The following is a 20,391-nucleotide window of genomic DNA, read 5'->3' on the forward strand; positions in this document are numbered from 1 at the left end:
AAATGCCAGAGTATGAACTGCTCCATTGCTGGGTTTTGCATATGGTTTGTGATTATTTGTATTTGGATGGGTTTTAAAGTACAGATAAAAGCATCTTACGCGAAACATGTGAATGCGGATACGGCAGCTGCGCTCCCGCCTGAGCTTCCTCCAGTTATTAGCCAATTTGAATCCTCACTTTCACCATGGGGATTCTGCTGCTTCTTTTCTCTGTATTGTTTTGAATAACTCCAGGGGTTTTTGACTGGTCCAAACACACCATCTGTACTTCCAGATCTGAGGTGAAGAAGTGAAATGATTTACCTTAGTAGAAGTTCATTTTACGTGAAATTCTCATCTTGAGACAATTTTTTGTTTCTGACACTCACTGAGCTTTTAGTTATCCAGTGTGGAAACTGGAAAAGTAAGAAGCCTGCTCAGATGTAGCTTTCACTAATTACAGTTGAAGAGTTGGGAGATGGGAAAGGAGAACATTTGAGGTATAGAGAAAATTAGTGTGCTCAGAAAGAATTTTATCCCAGTTGATCCTCCCAATCAACTAAAAATGATTTCCCTTGTAAATTAAGGTCTTTTAGTTGAAAAGAGACATATTCAAATAGTTAAGAAGTCTTTTGAAGGGATCCCTCCATTAATAAGTTTTAAGAGACACATTATATATGGAATATTAACTTATTTTTAAACTAATCTTATTCTTAAATTACAAAAATAAATGTGAAACACTTTGAACCCCTTACCCAGATGCACCTATTGTTAATATTTAGTCCCATTTGCTTTATCACTTGCACAGTCTGTGTATATGACATGTATTTGTCACACACACACATACACAAAATGTACATAAACACATTTTTTTTCCTGAACAACTTAGAGGTAATTTATAGATATTGTGACCTTGACCTTTAAATAGTCTAGTATGTATTTAGTATGTATTTAGTATGCATTTTCTAAAAATAAGGACATTTTGTTATACAGTAACATTATAGTTATCACAGTAAAATTCAGATCTATAATAATCTACTATATGTAATCCAACTTTGTCAGCTGATTTAAATTGTACTTTATAGCATTTTATCCCTTTCCAAGATCAAGTCTAGAGTCAGGCATTACATTTAATTGTCATTATCTCTTTAGCCTCTTTCAATTTTATTTTTTTACTGGGGGGTGGAGAGCAGGTATCAGAGATTGATCTCAGGGGCCCTTGGCCACTGAGCCACATCCCCAACCCTATTTTGTATTTTATTTAGAGGCAGGGTCTCATCGAGTTGCTTAGCACACCTCACTTTTGCTGAGTCTGGCTTTGAAGTCATGATCCTCCTGCCTCAGCCTCCCTAGCCCCTGGGATTACAGGTATGTACCACAGCACCTGGCCAGCCTCTTTCAATTTTCTTTTGTAAAGTCGTTTATCAGCCAATAGTCATTGCGTATTGAGTTGTTTCCAGTCTGGGACAATTATGAATAAAGCTACTATAGATATTGTATTTAAAGGTTCTATCTAGTGCTTTTGTGTACATAAAAATCTCTTGGGTAAATATGTAGGGCTGAGACCAGGGGGTCATATGGTAAGTATACATTCACTTTTACAATAAACTACTGAACTTTTCCAAAATGGTTATACATTTTGCCTTCCTTACCACCATATGAGAAATACAATTGCTCTGCATTCTTGTCAGTAATTGATATTGTCATTTTTGTTAAGACATTCTAATAGGTGTATGTATCTCAATGTAGTTTTAATTTGCCCCTAATAACTAATGACATTAAGAATTTTTTCATGCATTTGTGAGCTCTATATCAACTTCAATGAAATGTCTATTTAAATCTTTTGCCCATTTTGTAAAAAATTGAATTTTTTTCTTATTGTTGAGTTGGAAAAGGTTTTCTATAACTTGGATACTATTTCTTTCACAGACATACATTTGGAAGAGATTTTCCCTGTTGCTAATTTTTTCATTCTTTGGTGGAATATTTCAGAACAGAGGTTCTTAATGAACTAATTATTATTATTATTTTGAGTGCTGGGGATCAAACCCAGGGCCTTATGCAAGCACTGACCATTGAGTAATATTCCAAAAACAGAAGTTCTTAATTTTAATGAAGTCCAATTTATCAAATTTTTAAATAGATTTGGTCATTATGTGCCTTAAAAAATCTTTGCATACCAAATTCATTCTATGAAGCCAGTATCACTCTGATATCAAAACCAGATAAGGACACATCAAGGAAAGAAAACTAGACTAATATCCCTGATGAACTTAGATGCAAAAATTCTTAATGAAGCATTAGCAAATCATATTCAACAACATATTAAAAAGGTTGTACGTCATGACTAACTTGGTTTTATTCCAGGGTTGCAAGGATATGCAAATCAATAAATGTAATTACCATGTAAACAATAATCATAGTCATCTTAAGAGATGCAGAGATTTTTGGCTAAATTCAGCATCCTTCATGATAAAAACATTGAAGAAATTAGGGATAGAAGAAACTTACCTCCACATCATAAAGACTATATATGACAAACCCAAAGACAACATCATAGTGAATGGGGAAAATCTGAAAGCATTTCCTTTAAAAATCTGGAAAAAAGACAAGGTCCACTCTCACCACACTTCTATCCAATATACTACTAGAAATTCTAGTTAGAGCTATTATGCAAGGGAAGAATATAAAAGGGATTAAAAAAAAAGGGCAGGAAAAAGTCAATTTATCACTGTTTATAGATGATATAATCTTATATTTAGGAGATCCAAAAAGCTCCACCAGATGACTGCTAGAGCTAATAAACAAACTCAACAAAGTTGCACATTACAATCAACTCAAAGTAGATCAAGGACCTAGGAATTAGACCAGAGACCCTGTACCTAATAGAAGAAAAAGTAGGCCCAAATCTTCATCGTGTCGGATTAGGCTTTGACTTCCTTAACAAGACTCCTAAAGTTCAAGAAATAAAATCAAGAATCAATAAATAAATCAAATAAAAAATAAAATCAAAAATATAAATGGCAAACTAAAAAGCTTCTTCTCAGCAAAATAAACAATCATTGAGGTGAAAAGAGAGACTACAGTATAGAAGCAAATTTTTACCACACACACACATCAGATAGAGTAATAATCTCCAGGATATATAAAGAACTCAAAAAACTTAATATCAGAAAAACAAACAACTCAAAAAACCTCAATATCAGAAAAACAAACAACTCAATCAATAAATGGGCTACGGAACTAAACAGACACTTTGCAGAAGAAGACATACAAGTGATCAACAAATATATGAAAAAATGTTCATCATCTTTAGTAATTACAGAAATGCAAATCAAAACTAAGATTTCATCTCACCTCAGTCAGAATGGCGGTTATCAAGAATACAGGCAATAATAAGTGTTGGAGACAATGTGGGGGAAAAGGTACACTCATACATTGCTATTGGACTGCAATTTGGTGCAGCCACTTTGGAAAGCAGTGTGGAGATTCCTCAGAAAATTTGGAATGGAACCATCATTTGACCCAGCTATCACTCCATAGACTATACCCAAATGACTTAAAATCAGCATAGGATAGTGACATGGCTACAGTAATGTTTACAGAAGCTGAATTCACAATAGCTAAACTGTGGAACCAACCTAGATGCCCATCAATAGATGTATGGATAAAGAAACTGTGGTATATATATACAATGGAATATTACTCAGCATTAAAAGAAAATAAAATTATGGCATTTGCAGGTAAATGGATAGAGTTGGAGAATATTATGCTAAGTGATGTAAGTCAATCACAAAAAAATAAAGGCTGAATGTTTTCTCTGATTAATGGATGTGAATCTATGGTGGGGGAGGATGGGAAGAATGGAGGAACTTTGGATTGGGCAAAGGGAGGGTGGGAAGTTGTTCTAGGGGTAGGAAAGATGGTGGAATGAGATGAACATCATTATCCTCGGTTCATGTAAGACTGCACAAATGGTGTGTCTCTATATCATGGACAACCAGAAAATTGAAATGTTGCACTCCATTTGTGTACAATGAATTAAAATGCATGTACAAGTAAGTAGAATAAAAAAAAGAAACAAACAAAAAATCAACATACAAAAATTAATAGCTTTCCTATACACCAAAAATGAATCTGCTGATAAAGAAATCAGGAAACTCATTCCATTCACACTAGCCTTAAAACAAACAGACAAATAGTAAAAAAAAACCAAACAAACAACAACAAAAAAAACAACTTAGGAATAATTCTAACCAAGGAGGTGAAAGACCTCCACAAAACTATAGAATACTTAAGAAATTGAAAAAAACATAAGATGGAAAGACCTTCCACATTCATGGATAGACAGTATCAATATTGTTAAAATGATCATACTATCAAAAGCAATTATAGAGATTCAATCCAATCCTCATCGAAATACCAATGCCATTCTTCACAGAACTAGAAAAAAATAACAGTACTTAAAAATTCATTTGTAAGAATAAAAGACCCAGAATAGCTAAAGCAATTCTAAGCCAAAAAAAAAAAAAAAAAAAAAAAAAGCAGTGCTGGAGGCATCACAATACCTGACTTCAAATTATACTGAAGAAGTATAGTAACAAAAACTGCATGGTACTGGCATAAAAATGGACACACAGATGAATGAAACAGAATAGAAGACAAAGAGACAAACTCACACATCTACAGTCAGTCATCTGATCTTTGAAAAAGGTACCAAAAATATATATTAGAGAAAAGACAGCCTTTTAAACAATGGTGCTGTAATACTGGATATCCATATGTAGAAGAATGAGACTAGATCTTCATCTCTCATCCTACTTAAAAGTTAACTTAAAATGAATCAAAGATCTAAGAATTAGATCAGAAACTATGAAAGTCCTAGAAGAAAACATAGGGTCCACACTCCAATGTTTAGGTACAGGCAATGACTTTCTCAATAAGATCCCTAAAGCTCAGGAAATAACCCCAAGAATTAATAAATAAAATGGCATCAAATTAAAAGCTTCAACACAGTGAAGGAAACGATTAAGAATGTGGAGGGAACCTAAGAATCAGAAAAAAATCTTTACTAGCAACTTTTCTAACAGATGATTAATGTCTCAAAGAACTCAAAAAACACACACATACAAATACACAAATCCCTAATTAACCCAATTAGTAAGTGAGCAAACAAACTAAAGAGACATTTCTCAAAAGATTATAAATGGCCAATGAATACATGAAAAATGTTCAACATCTTTAGCAATTAAAATCACCCTAAGGCCAGACATGATGGTGCATGCCTATAATTCCAGCAACTAGGGAGGCCAAGGCAAGAGGATTGCAAGTTCAAGGCCAATCTCAGCAACTTAGCATGCCCAACAGCATAGCAAGACCCTGTCTCAAAGAATAAAAAGGGGTAGGGAATTGGCTTAGTTGTTAAGTGCCCCTGGGTTCAATTCCCAGTACCAAAAACAAAACAAAACTTATACTAAGATTTCATCTTACTCCAGTTAGAATGGCAGCTATTAAGAATACAAACAAAAATAAATACTGGAGAGGATGTGGAGAAAAAGGAACAATTTTATGCTGTTAGTGGAATTACAAATTAGTAAAATCACTATGGAAATCAGTATAGTGGTTCCTTAAAAGACTAGGAATGGAACTACCATACCCCAGCTATACCACTCTTTTTATATTTATCCTGAAGAATTAAAGTCAGTATATTATTGCAATAGATGCATATATATGTTTATAGCACCACAGCTCACAATTGCCAAACTATGGAACCAGCCTAGGTGTCCATCAGGGGATTCATGGATAAAGAAAATGTGTGTGTGTGTGTGTGTGTGTATGGAGTTTTATTCAGCCATAAATCATAAATAAGAATGAAATTCTGTCATCTGTAGGAACTTAAGAAATTTTATGTTAAGTGAAATAAGCCAAACTCAGAAAATCAAGGGTGATGTTTTCTCTTATATGTGGAAGCAAGAGAGGAAAAAGTAAATGAAAGGATTGGGGGAAGGGGCTAGGGTGGCGTTGAATCTCAAAAAAAAACCAGCAAAACACCAGAAGGGAGATCAGTAGAGTAGAGGAAAGGGTCCAGGAGGAGAGAGGAGATAAAGGAAAGAAACTATTGGGAAATGATATTGACCAAATTATATTGTTATATTGTATATGTGATTATGTAATAATGAATCCCACCATTATTCATTATAGTTATAATGCACCAATGAAATATATGAAAATGGTAAAAAATATTTTTTTTTTTGCCTAACTCAAGGTCACAAAGATTTTCTCCCAAGTTTTCTTCTCTAAATTTTATAATTTTAGGTTTTACTTCCTATAGCCTCTTTTAACCTGGAGCTTTTCACAACCTTTGTTTTCATGATATGATGCTTTAATAGAATGCTTCTCATTATGGATTTGCCATATGTTTTCTTTTATTTAAAGTCAATTTGTATATTTTTTAAATATTTATTTATTTTTATTTTTTAAAGAGAAAATTTTTTTTAATATTTATTTTTTTTAGTTTTTCGGTGGACACAACATCTTTATTTTATTTATTTATTTATTTTTAGTCATAGATGACAAAAGAATGAATTTTGACATATAATACATACATGGAATATACATACATCATGTGGTGCTGAGGATGGAACCCAGCACCCCACGTATGCCAGGCAAGCGCGCTACCGCTTGAGCCACATCCCCAGCCCCATATGTTTTCTTTGTTATCAGACTCACATTACACATTCTCAGTTGGAACATCACATAGGTGATGGTGTATCCTTAGAGAAGCATATCTGGAGACACACGAAGTCCACTTCGCCTTCACTCACAGTGTTTATTTTTGTTTGTATTCTTAATAGCTGCCATTCTAGTCAGCTGATGAAAGCAATGGCCTAAAAATCTATGTTTAAGTTTATTCTCATGGATTAGATCATTAAACATACATCTACTTAATAGCAAGAGGAAGCACTGTGAACACAATAGTCAAAGGTTCTGTTTCTATGAAACAGAGCACATAGAGCAAGCAAATATCACAAATGTGACAAGTATAATAAAAGGAGAAATGTACAGTGCTTTTGGTGAAAGACTGAATACTTTTCCCCCAAGATTAGGAACAAGGCAAGGCTCTTTTCACCACTTATATTCAATATCAAACCCAAGGTCCTAACCAGTCCAATAAGGGAAGTAAAAGAAATGAAAAGAAATAAAGCTATCTTTACTTATAGACTACATGATAATCTATATAAAATAGCTCAAAGAATCCACAAGGATCAACTAGAACTAATAAGTGAGCTTCAATATGGACATGAAGTCAATGGAGAAAAAATCAATTATATACCTATGTATAGAAATAAACATTTAGAAATTGAAAAATGCATCACTTTTTATAGCATTAAAAAACATTAAAAACCTGGGGCTAAATTAAACTATATGCAAAACTTATATTAGAAGTCCACAAACACAATTCTAAGAAAAAGTAAACAAAATCCCAATTAATGCAGAGATATATGGTGTTCATGGATTAAAAAATAAATATAAAGATGGTAATTCTTTCAAGTTGATCTATAAAGTCAACACAATTCAAATATCATCAAACTTCTTTGCAGAAAGAAGCTGATTATAAAGCTTATATAGAAACAGAAAGGACCTAAAATAAGCAAAATGTTTTTGAAAAAGAAGAACAAAGTTAGAGAATTCTTCACTGCCTAATTTCAAGACTTATTATAAAGCTACAATAATCAAAATGGTATGATATTTGAGTAAATATAGAAGAGTGCCCAATAGACTTAGATGTGCTTGATTTCTGACAAAAAAAAAAAAAAGTAATTTAATGAGGAAAGGATTATCTTTTTTTTTTAAACAAATAAAATGCAGTCATTATTGGACACCCATATATTAAAAACAACAACAACTTTATTTACACTATATACAAAAAATTAACTCAATGTGGATCACACGTCTAAACATAAGAGCTAAAACTATAAAACTTCTATGAGAAAAATCTTTGTGATCATAGTTAGATAAAGATTTCTTAGGACACAAAAAATATGAATCATAAGAGAAAAAATTAATGAATTGGACTTGATCAAAATTAAGAACTTCTACTCTTTGAAAGGCATTTTCAGAGAATGAAAAGATAAGACAGAGACTTGGACAATATAATTTCAAATCACCTATTTGTAATGGACATAAATTCAAAACATATAAAAGACCTCTTATAACTCAGTAAGATTTTAAAAATACAATTTAAAAAGTGGGCCAAAGTCTTGAGCAGAAACTTCACTAAAAAAAAATATATGAATGGCAAAATAAACACATAAAAAATGTTTAAAAGCATTATTCATCAGGGAAATGCAAACTAAAACTAAAATGAAATATTACTGTATACCTATTAGAAAATTGAATATTATTTCATAGTGGGACTAGGAAACTGGAATTAGAATCCTCATGAAATCATCTTACTAGTTTAGGTACCTATATTAATGAAATTAAAAGTACAGATATAAGAAAAACAAGAGAAGAAAATTTCAATTTTATTTACTTTACTTACCCCATAGCAAACTCATCTAAATTTGTTTTTCCCATTAGTAGAGCTCCCTGATCCAATAACTTCTGAACTACTGTAGCATTATAAGGTGGTATATAACCTGAAAAAGTTTAGTTATTTTATCATAGGAGAGAAAACAATGCACATGTAAATAAATCATATGCAAGAAATAAGATTTTAAACCACAATTAAACAATTAATATTGACATGGTGAATTATTCCTAATCTGAATAGCAGTTGTGCGTTCTTCTAAGAGTTAATTTTTTTCTCCTGCTAACTGTACAAGTTTTCCAAAGACAGTTGAGTATTCACTGTTTTTATAATTTAAAAACATTGATTTTAACAGTAATACAATATATTGCACGGTAGAGATGTACTCAATTCGTTTGAAAGTAATTTCAAATCATTATTTTACTTTGACTTGATGTTTTCTTCTTAGATATTATACCAGAAATGTTTATGTATCTTATCAGAAAGAGCTCCTTATTCTCAAATAAAATTTCTTCTACCTTTTGAAAAGCTCTAGTATACATTCCCAAACATCTAATAAGAGTCCACCTATTAGAAGACCCTGAGGCATATTCCTTATAGAATATTATTTTTAGTGTGCAGTAGTCTGAATAACCTTTTTTCCCCCCTTCTAGGACCCAAAATATCTTAATAAACATGCTTCTTTTGACCTACTGAATTCTAAACAATAAAACTAAGCATCACTATTCTGTGCTACAAGAGATGGAGGAGTCAGGAAACAAAAAATAACTTAGTGAGAAGATGCTAATGAATTTTCACATCATCCATAAAAGGGGGATAATGACAGCTCATACTTACCCCACATTTTCAATGAGCAGGAGACAGAGGTCATTTAGTGTGTTTGTGGTCAGTTACTGAATCTTCCTAAATAGGATTTCTAAAACTTTTAAAGTAGCATTCATTCATAAACTGGCCTGCCTCTAAAAAAATAATTCTGCATTGTGAAAGAGCAAATAGTAAAGAAGTAATAGACTATCCTAAGTATTTCTTTCAAAGATATAATTAGGTTATCTTGGTGCTTAGTATCTAAAATGCCTATTTTAATAAAATTATTAATGCTTCAATTATACTTTACCTTTTAACATATTTGATGCACATGTTGTCTCAATGCCAGATGTGCTAAAGTTGTCTTTTACTGCAATAGGTATTCCATCTAAATCTCCAAGTGATTGACCTGCGTTAAAAAGCCAACAGAGGCTTATGAGAGATAACAGTTCAAAACTTAAAGTTGTTTATAATAAATAGTAATTTTTGGAAATAAAATTTCTTCAGAGATAAAATTTATGTTAGAAATTATTCCAGTTGGATATTACAAAGCATCACATACCCACTTACCTCATTTTATTATACTTCTCTAAATAAGAGTATGTTTTACGTTTATAGCTTCACTTGCCAAATGGAAACTGCTGTATTCAATTAAACTCTTTCTCTGGTGCTAGACTTAAGCATAATTGGAAGTAGTTTACCTTTCTTATATCTTTTCTCTGATTCTTCAGCTTGCTTTAAGGCCACCTCTTCTGATACAGTAATATAAGCATTTAGAAACTTGGTCTTCTGGATAAGGGAGAGACATTTCCGACAGAGCTCTGTTGGTGTAATCTGGCCTTGTTTCAGTGCTGTAGAAACCTATCATACATACAATTCAAAAACCTGTTACTGAGTCTGTGGAAGTTCAGCTATTATACTGAAGGGGCAACAGAGTAGTTACACATAAAATTTCAAAGTTAGGCTTTGGTTCAAAATCGAGAGAATCTATCAACCCTATTTTTAAGAGAATGAATGAAAAGTAACATGTTGGTCAGATTAAAGGATGAGTCAGGAAACATGGCATTCTCCTCCTCTCTTTTCCCAAGTTAGGCTTAAGCAAATGATAACAGTGTAGGTAAGTTAACCTAGACAGAAAGAGTCTGGGTGAAGATAACACCTAAAGGACTTAGTTAAAAGGGAAAGAAATGAGATAATTTTAAGTGGGGCTGATCTTCATTAGGTCCACTTTTAGGAACTCCAGATTTGAGAAAATCAGTAAGGGAATTGGAAAAAAGAAGTGAAAACAAGGATGCTAATTAGCTATCACTGAGCATGAAGAGAATGAAATGTACATTGAATAGCTCTCCTGGGTCAAAACTGCAGGTGTTACATCTGAATATAAAATAAAGTCAACTTTTAAATTTGTCATTTAAAAAAAAATCTCTCTCCTGGCACTTCTTTTATCTCTAATGGAAACTGGGCTTTCCCTTGAGGCCATAGCTTCCACCATTTTCATGTATCATAGAATCTGATGGGGGAGAAGAGAATGCAGGCAGGTGTCTTCCTAGTTCTTCAATTCCTTTCTCTTTCCCCTTCTTTCAAAAATCCCAAACTTACGTGAAACAGATACCTTGGGGATTATATCACTCTCCCCCCTCTTCCTCCTCCTATTTGCTTTCAATCATAGACAATTTTAGCACTCAGCTCTCTGTCATCTTAGTTACTATTGTTCCTACTGCTATTCTTGTTCAATTCAAACTTCAGGTCCTTGTATACTGACACCCAGCCTTTCTGTCCCTTGATCTCACTTTGCACAAGCTTCTCCTTTTCCTTATTACCCCAGTTACCCAGTTTGCTTAGTTATAGCTCAGACTACAGCATTATCCATAGCCATAAAATCTTTCAAACTTTAATTCTTGCCATCCCACACCTTCTGCCCACTAAGCTCATTTATTTTACTACCCATGAAGCCAGCAAGGAAACAGTGATCTCAGTCTTAGAATAAGGACATGGATCCTGTGGACAATCAGTGAGGTCAAATGAGGACCTACCTGCACACTACTCCAGATGAAACCTCAGGCCTGGCCAATGTTTTTTGTTTGTTTGTTTTTTTGGTACTGGGGTTGATTTTAGTCTTGTGATACTGAGCGAAGAACTCAGCTATTCCACACCTGGGTACCTGATCCACAAAACTGTTGGATAATAAGATTGTGATTTTCAATTGCAAAGTTTATTCTCATTTGTTTTGTATTCAGCAATAGAAAACTATTATATCTCCTTAGAAAAATTGAGAAATCTTCCGCAGGAATCATTCTTAAAAAGTATAGAAAGTAGGGTAAGGGAAAATTGTAAATACTTAGCATTTTTGTCCTGTACCAAACTTAAATTTAATAATAGTTATTTAACATTTCGATCTAGGCATCACCCAAGATGCTTTATATTTCATCTTTACATTCACACTGAGGGGCTTATATTATTTTCTCCATCTTACAGATAAAGAACTGATTTCCTCTTGAGGTCACATAGCTAGAAAGAGGCAGAGCTGAGATTCAACCAAGGCCTGATCTTGTTTTCAAAATCCATGCTCTTAAAGGACTATAATACTTCTCTCTCTACACAAGGCATTGAAGTATTTATTTCTCTCTAACTAGATAACATTATTATTTTTAGAAATAACATCAGAGGTTCACTTAGGAAAGAACTGTCTTGATAAATACAGGTTTAAGAGAGCTTTTCAGGGCTGAGTGTCTAGTGGATGGGCACTCTTTCTCTCTTTTGACACGTTCTGTCTTCACTGCCCCATGCATGTCAAGGTCACCAGCAATGTGCACATTCCTAAATCTAGCAGTCAATGCTCAGTCCCCATTTGACAGCATTTCTCAGCAGCACCAACACAAGGCACAGTTTCCTCCTTAGAACACTTCTTCACTTGTGTTCTGGCACTTGCCATATTGGTTTTCCTCCTACCTCTCTGACCATTCCTTCAAGTTTTTTTTTTTTTTTTTTTCCATCAGCCGTTCTTTCTAATACTGACCTCTAAATGTTGGAAGTTTTAAAACTGGGTGCAGTGACGTATGCCTGTAATCCCAGCGGCTTGGAAGGCTGAGGCAGGAGGATCACAAGTTCAAAGCCAGGTTCAGCAACTTAGCGAGGTTAGTCTAAGCAATTCAGTGAAACCCTGTCTCTAAATAAAATACAAAAAAAAGGGCTAGGGATGTGGCTCACAGTTAAGTGCCTCTGAGTTCAATGCCGGTACCAAAAGAAAGAAAGAAAGAAAGAAATGTTGGACAGTTTTAGGCCTTCTTTAATTTTATACTGAACTTCCAAAGTGACATTATCTAGCCACACAGCTTAGTTATCTTCTATATTCTGACCAATTTATATCCTCATATCCAACCTGTTTCCTAGGAGAGCTCTAAATTTATCATCTACTAGCTGAAGTACCATTTTATATATCTAGAAGCTATCTCAAAATTAACACCTCCAAAAAAGATCTTTTTTTCATTCCTTCTGAGACAGGGTCTTACTAAATTGCCCAGGCTAGTCCTAAACTTGTGATCCTCTTGCTTTAGCCTCCCAGGTAGCTGGGATTACAGAAATGTGCCACCACACCCTGCTCTAAAAGAGAGCTCTTGAGAACATCTTCCTTCCAAATATACTGCCTTTTAAAGCCTTTCCAATCTTGATAAATGCTACCATTTTAGTCAATTGCCAGGCCCCAAGCCCCAAGTATTCTCCTTGATTCTTTTCTTTCCCTCAAACTCCACATTCAATTCATCAGCAAACTCTAACATAAAAAATAACACCTATTTAAATATCAGCCAGAGAAACCTTCCCTGACAGTTACACTAAGTCATAAGCAAGCCAACTAGTTCTCCCCCTATAGCCTGCTTAATTTTTCTTCATAGTACTTAAACTACCTGTAATTATGTAATTTACTTTTGAAAACTCTTACTTAATGCTTGTTTTCCTACCAAAAGATATGTAGGCTTCACAAAAGCAGGAGTTTCTGTCTAATACTAACTCCCAGTTCCCAGAACCCAGAGGTACTCAATGAATGTTAGCTGAATAAATGAATAACTTGAGTTTAAAATTTGGAACCTATTCCCCTAGAGAACAATGATTAAATCTTCTTAATTAAAATCCTCAAGAAGTCAACTAAATATATGATTAATTAAGCTTTCAGATTAGTATAGCCTAGTATCTGACCCCTAGAAACACTGGGATTATGCCACAAAAGAAAGGTAAAAGTGAGTCTTCTCCACCTCCTGAATGTACTAGAGTAAAATTTGCAAATGGGAATTTTACCTCCTATTTGGCATTTGACCTCCTTTTAGTACATCTTCCCAGTGCTCCTCTGTTGTTATAAGCTTCCACTTACACCTCCTAAATTGTCTCAGATATTCAGTGTTTAGCCCCTCATCCTAACGTCTTTCCCAGCAAATTTTCTCCTACTTCAATTGGTTGGTTATCTCAACAAGGGTATTACCTAAGGAGGGAAATGTGATTTAGAACAATGAAAGAAAAAATTGTATAACCCTTCTGGGCATCTGTACTCCTTAAAAGAGAACGTATACTGAATTAATTAGTCTCCAGTTGGTAGAATTCAGGGCATCATTATGAGAATATGGGAAAAAAATGAATGGATAAAAGATACCTTGGGGAGGGGGAGAAGAAGATACTTTTTGGTCTGGGAAAATAACCACCAAATGTATTGCATATAGTAGGAATAAATAAATATTTGTTAAAGTAGTGATTAAGTGATCATGCCAAGATAACCTTTTGGTCTTCCCTTGTGTTTGTTCTCCTAAATCGTTCATTTTTTCCCCCATAAGGCAAAAGTTATTTCTTACAATTACTCAACGTCAGAAAGGGATCATGCGAAAAAGAAGGTGCATATGAGGAGGGTGGGAGGACAGAAAAAGGAGACACCATAATTTTAAAGGTTTTATTTTATTTTAAAACAGTTTTGGGGTTTAAAGAACAAACTTGATCTTTACTGACAGCACTATATGTCAGATACAATTTCAGATGGTAAAATTATGTCATTTTGGGGAAGAAATATTTATTATTTAAAACATGTGGATTTAAAAGTCTCATAATTGATAGCTTTCTCAAAGGCTGCCAGCTAGCCCCCCCCCCCTTTTTTTTTTGTGGCCAATCTTTCCACCCTCCCAGGGTGCCCAGAAGAAAAGAGACTGCTTAGGTGGAGATACCAAAAGAAGATGGAAGAGAGAATAGGTTCTGAATCTCAGAAATTGCCTGGAGAATCCTTTCCACACAGATCTGATTTAGAGTGAGAAACAGTTGTAGTTCTAACAAGGGCCCTAAGTGACTGTGATAGCAGTGGGATTCGGATAGTTCTAAAGGTTAAGCTATCTGGGCCAGAAAACAAGGAGACCAGAATAAAAGTCATAACAGCAGGAATATGAGAACAAATTCTAGCCATATTTACAAGACGGAATTAACAAGACTTGGTGATTTCTTGGATGTTAAAGATGAAGAAGATTCTAATAAGCAATAGGATAAAGGATATTCTATTAAAAAGACTATTAAGGATTCAGAAAGAGCAGGGGTTTTGTTTTGAAGATGGGGGTTAAAAAGCTATGGTACTGTTACAACTTGGGTTAAAATTAATTCGCTGATGAGATATTTGGAAGAGATGTGCAGAAGGCATTCACAAATACACTTTAGTGTTCAAAAATGATGTCCAGCTCATGGAGACTGAGGTAGGGAATCGTAGGTATCTTGGCGGTAGTTGAAGCCTAAAGAATAACTTTTTAAAAATGAAAAACCAACAATTATTCATTTTAATTCTGCAACCTACAAATTCGCCGCGCCCTTCAGCAACAACTGCTTCTGTTGGGACACAAAGATTGAAGTGGACCAGCCAAGTCCTCCTCATCTGGCAAAGTCCACTCTGAGAGACCCTGGGTCTGGGCTTGACCAAGGCCTGAGCAAACTTCTAATACAAAGAAGTCGATGGATGCACATTTCCACTCCATAATTCCGCGGTGCAGACATCTCCCTAGTGAGGTCCTCCCACCAGAATGGGCAATGCACGTACAGCCTAAGGACCACAAAGTCTGGATACCCACATTCAATTCAAAGAAAGAAGGCGTCTAGCTGGAAAAAGATCCTCAATCAGGCGCCGAGACTTCTTGTCCACCGAGTCCGCGAATCTTTCCACCCTCCCGGGGTCCGGGGTCCCCCCTCCCCCCTCCAAGGCCAATTCCACTCACTTCACGGAGGGTTCGGCCCAGCATGGTCTTCCTGCTCGGCCTGCCACCACAGGGGCCAGGTAACAGAAAGAAACAGAAGGTCAACAGCCGCCACCAGGGCTACTGGGCGCAGCCATCTTCGCTCGTCATGATACTCTTCTACACCGAGCACTTCGATTGGTCGAATTGCAGCCCGGGGGAAATGATCTTCGCACGCCATTGGCTGTCGCCACATGGCCTCCCTCCCGCGGCGAGGAGAGCCGGCAGGCAAGGAGAGTCCGGGCTAGGGTCGCGGCGGTGTTAGGGAAGTGGTGGTTTTGCTTGGCATCGGGATTGCTGGCAGTGTCTGCCGGTTTCGGCAAGGGTTCCAGGACAGCATAGGGATCTAGGGAGGTTGCACATCTGCTTGTTTGCTATTTTCTTTGTGTTGCCTTTTAAAGGACTGTCCGCGGTTGGGGGAGGGAGGAGAATGGACAGAACACTGAATAGAACGTTACTGGAGCATGTCTGATGGGACGAGCACAATAACAAGTCTGTATTCTTCCTTCATTTGCTCCACTAGGTTAATTTCACTTTCGAGTGCTCAATTTTGAAATAGGTTAGTGTGTTTGGCAGAATTTGATCGAATTTAGGAGTGAGAGCTTGAACCACTTCAGTTGCATCTTATTGGAGCACAAAGCACACTGTTCACGATGGAAGTTTTGAGGATTTGTGTACTGAGAAGAAATGCATGTACTGCTGCCTGCTTCTGGAGAAGCAAAGCCGTACAAAAGCTTTCAGTTAGGAAGATTAGTACTACCTCTCCAAGGAACACTGTCATGCCCGCTTGGGTGATTGATAAATATGGGAAGAATGAAGTGCTTCGCTTCACTCAGAACATGATGTTACCTATCATACACTATCCAAATGAAGTTATTATCAAAGTACATGCTGCGAGTGTAAATCCTATAGATGTTAATATGAGAAGTAAGTTTTGAAAAGACTTTTTCATTACCTTTTTCAAAGCCAGAATTTCATTGCAGTTTTAAAAGATCTATTGCATTTGACTACATTTTGGTTAACACAAAGGAGTCATTTGGGTTTTTATTAATGCCTCTGCAAATAGTTTTACCAAAATTAAAAAAAATCTCAATGGTAAGGATATACTTTAATCTTTTACAAAATACAAGTTTGTAAATTGGTACTTGTGAATTGTGTCTGCAGCAAACTTGCTATTATACTCTCCTGGGAACTTTGTGGTAAACTGTGATCTATCAGAGGCTTCAGAGGTATGGTTATGTTTACACATCAGTTCAGAATTTGCATTTTTTTGTAATTATTCCTGTCCTCTTTGCTCTCCCCTTACAACTTCCTTTATTGGTCCAGTAGACAAAGCAACAGATTGTATCTAGGATATGGATATTTTACTCATTTCTTCTATTTTCCCCCTCAACAGTGAAAATACACGTTCCTGTTTGCTCCTTTCTAAATCAAAATGTTGTCCTATTAATTTCTGCTGGGATGGGGCTGACAAAGCTTGGAAAGAGCTATGTTCCTTTTTGTTTTTTATTTTGGTTCTGGGGATTGAACCCAGGGGCACTCTAACACTCCCAGGAATCCCCCTCCCCGACTTTAAAAAATTTTGAGACAGGGTTCTGCTAAATTGCTCAGGCTGAGCTAGAACTTGTGATCATTCTGCTTTGGCTTCCCAAGTCACTAGGACTACAGGTGTGGGCCACTGTACCTGGCACTATATTCCTTAAATACATACTATGTGAAGATTATATTTATTAGAGTTCAAAAGATTGTTTAGCATTTGTGAATTACTTTAACTTTGGAAGTATTCACCAAAATGTCAGTCTTATGTGTCTTTTGAAAAAATTAAGAAACATCTTTTGTGATCATTAACCTCAGTGTAAATTACAGGGCATTAACTTCAGTGTTTTAAGTTAATGGCCATATCCAGTTTAATTTAACCAGGGACAGGTGTTTTGAGGGTAAACCTACGGTTTTTACATTCAACAGATTGCCTCATTAACAATTCTCATATATGACCTATGTTTGATGAATTTAATTCTTTGTTTTTATATAAATACAATTACAGAATTAAGATTAATGATACATAATCATTTTGTGGAATTTATAGAGATGTGGAACTTATGAAACTGTTGAGACTTCATTTCCTTCTCCTCCCATGGAGAACTGGTGTGACAGAGTAGCAATTCTCAAAATTTTTAGTTTCAAGACTACTCTGTGCTTAAAAATTACTGGACACTTAATGTTAACTGTAGCTATAAATATTTACCTTATTGGAAATTAGAACAAAAATTTAAAATATTAACTTATTTAAAAATACAGTAACATTATAAAATTAAATCAGGAGAAAATATAAAATGAAACAAAAATAACAAGGAGGAGACAATTAAGTATGTGAAGCACTGAAACAATAGTAGTTGATAGAGGTTATATTGAAAAGTAACTATTTCCCAAAATAAGCCAAAAAGTTAGTGAGAAGAGTAGCTTTATTGTAAATTTCTGCATCTCTATTTGCTGTCTGGTTTAATAAGATAGCTGGATTTTCATACATACTTTTGTAGTCAATCTGTTGCAGTATGATATTTGAAGTAATGAAGAAAAAACAGCCCACAAAGATAGATTGCTAGAAAAAAAAAAAAGGAATCTCATAGATTCCTTGAAAAGACTGGGAACATAGATAACTTGAACAAGTTCTGAATAAGGGAAATAAAGTCCAGATTCACTGGCGTTAGGTCATTTTATTCTAATTTTGAAAGCTGCTATTTTTAACTTAGTAACTGTTTAGACCAGTGCTTTTCCAGTATGGTAACCACTAGTCAAATGTGACTGTCGAGCAGCTGAATATGGCTAGTCTGAATTGAGAGTGCAATCAGTATAAAAGACTTAGTGAAAAAAAGAGGAATGTAAAATGTCTCATTAAGAATTTTAAGTTAGTGGGCTGGGGTTGTGGCTCCGCAGTAGAGCACTCACCTAGCATGTACATGCGAGGCCCTGGGTTCAATCCTCAGCATCACATAAAAATAAATAGATAAAGGTATGTGTCCAACTACAACTAAAAAATAAATATTAAAATAAAGAATTTTAAATCAGGGTTGGCGGTATAGCTCAGTGATAGAACAGTTGCCTACCATGTGTGAGGACCTGGGTTCAATTCCCAGCATCCACTCTCCAAACCCCCAAAAGAATGGTATATTAATTACATGTTAACCCAGTAACATTTGCAATACTGATTTTGGTTGTTTCTCTTTACTTTTTGAATAGCCACTAGAAAATTTTTAATTACGCATATAGCGTGCATCTGATTTCTATGGACAACATCTATCTAGACAATGTGATGGGAGTAACTGTTACACATTTCTTTCGGTGACAAAATTTGGCCAAAGGCTTTGGAGTCTTAAAAGTATTTGTGGCTAGAAAGCTCTATTAAGAATGAATTGAAATGACTTGGTTATAATTGTCTCATTAAATTTACTTTTGTTTTTGTTTTGAAGTAATAATTGCTGTGACTATTTGGGCATGTTGTTTTACTTTATTCTTTTATTCTTTATTCTTTTTACATTGGGCTTGAAGGTAATTTCATTTTGCAAGATGTGCATGCACACTTTGTTGTATACATATTTATTTCAGTACAATGCATCTGGACCTTTCTTAGCTGCTGTTTAATAAAACACTGTAACACATTTTACTTTTATATAGTATTCTTGAGACATCTTAGTGTTTTATGACTTGACTGAGTAATATTATTTGCAAGTTCTCCGCCTGCCCATGGATTTGTTTTGAGCAAGTGTTATTGTTGTTGCAGAAGATATCTGAAATGGTGGCTTGGGGAAATAAAATAATGAGTAGATGATTGTAAACTTTCAGAAGCAGTTATTTCCCTTGATAAGAAAGCAGGAGCCACATCTGTTTTACTTTGAAGGATGAAGACTGGCTGTTTTTCTGAAGATGGCCACTACAGTTAGGCATAAAATAATAAGTCATGGAAATGGCTAAGGCAATGAATAAGTTTAAAAATAGGAAAATAATACTACCAGCAGCATTATATTCACACTGTTTGGGTTTTTTCCCAACAAAGTTTTTAGATGGGATTAAAGTCTTTGAAACTGATGACAGATTTCGGATTTTATAAATTGGCCAATTTCTCTGAATAAGTTGAACTTTTGTAGCGGGGTGGAACTCTGAAGGTCTACATTCATTTGTGTCATCAGTAGGTTCTTCTTTACTAACTGCCATCTAGCTGCATTTGGGCCCACTTTAGATAGTACCAGTGTGCTAGGGCTACTCACCTGATACATGGGCATACTAGGGTTACCAAGAAAACTCTAAAAACAACCTTGAGCTGCCAGCTCTGTAACTCAGAGAGGACTGAAACCTATCTGCAGCCCTGAAACAGCTAAACTTTGACATGGCTAATTGCCTGCTTCTGTTGCTCAAACCACATAAGGGTTCAGTGAGTAATAGTTGGTGTTTTAGCAGTGGAAAAGAAATGTAAGACAGAAAAAGAGAAGCATGCAGTATTTATGTCACATGTGAAGTTGTTTTTTTTTCCCCCTGATAGCTTGCAATTCTACATAGCCAGATGGCAGATGTGTAATGTAACACAATGGCCAGTAGCTAAGATATTTTTGGAACTATCCCAACTTTCAAACACTTTCCTGTGTGTCTTGATTTTCATTAGGAAACCAGCTTCTGCAAACTGTGTACCTGTCAGGGTCTGTCCCTGTATCTATTTTCCTTCCTGCTGTGATGAATTGTCATTGCTCCCAAGTCTAACCCTCTATTTGTGTTCTTGATGTCATCCCCTCACTTACTGGGGTTTCATTCCAGAATTGTCTCCTGCATCATCAGTTTTCCCCT

General features: G+C 35.2%; 2 protein-coding genes across 2 annotated transcripts in view; one reads left to right on the forward strand and one right to left on the reverse strand.

Moving 5' to 3' along the window:
- The window catches only part of Qrsl1 (glutaminyl-tRNA amidotransferase subunit QRSL1), a 29,989-nt gene extending 14,324 nt beyond the window's left edge, over window positions 1–15,665 (reverse strand). Inside the window, exons 1-5 of the mRNA XM_027928262.2 lie at window positions 15,541–15,665; window positions 10,018–10,177; window positions 9,627–9,725; window positions 8,525–8,621; window positions 100–276 (exon numbers count right to left, since the gene is read on the reverse strand). Coding sequence (XP_027784063.2) covers window positions 100–276; window positions 8,525–8,621; window positions 9,627–9,725; window positions 10,018–10,177; window positions 15,541–15,564 — 557 coding nt within the window. The 5' untranslated portion in view covers window positions 15,565–15,665. The remainder of the gene's footprint in view (window positions 1–99; window positions 277–8,524; window positions 8,622–9,626; window positions 9,726–10,017; window positions 10,178–15,540) is intronic.
- Window positions 15,666–15,762: 97 nt separating this feature from the next.
- Rtn4ip1 (reticulon 4 interacting protein 1) overlaps window positions 15,763–20,391 on the forward strand; it is a 42,745-nt gene continuing 38,116 nt past the window's right edge. Inside the window, exon 1 of the mRNA XM_034636701.2 lies at window positions 15,763–16,485. Coding sequence (XP_034492592.1) covers window positions 16,212–16,485 — 274 coding nt within the window. The 5' untranslated portion in view covers window positions 15,763–16,211. The remainder of the gene's footprint in view (window positions 16,486–20,391) is intronic.

The sequence above is a fragment of the Marmota flaviventris genome, chromosome 6 (assembly GCF_047511675.1).
Source record: "Marmota flaviventris isolate mMarFla1 chromosome 6, mMarFla1.hap1, whole genome shotgun sequence".
NCBI lineage: Eukaryota > Metazoa > Chordata > Mammalia > Rodentia > Sciuridae > Marmota > Marmota flaviventris.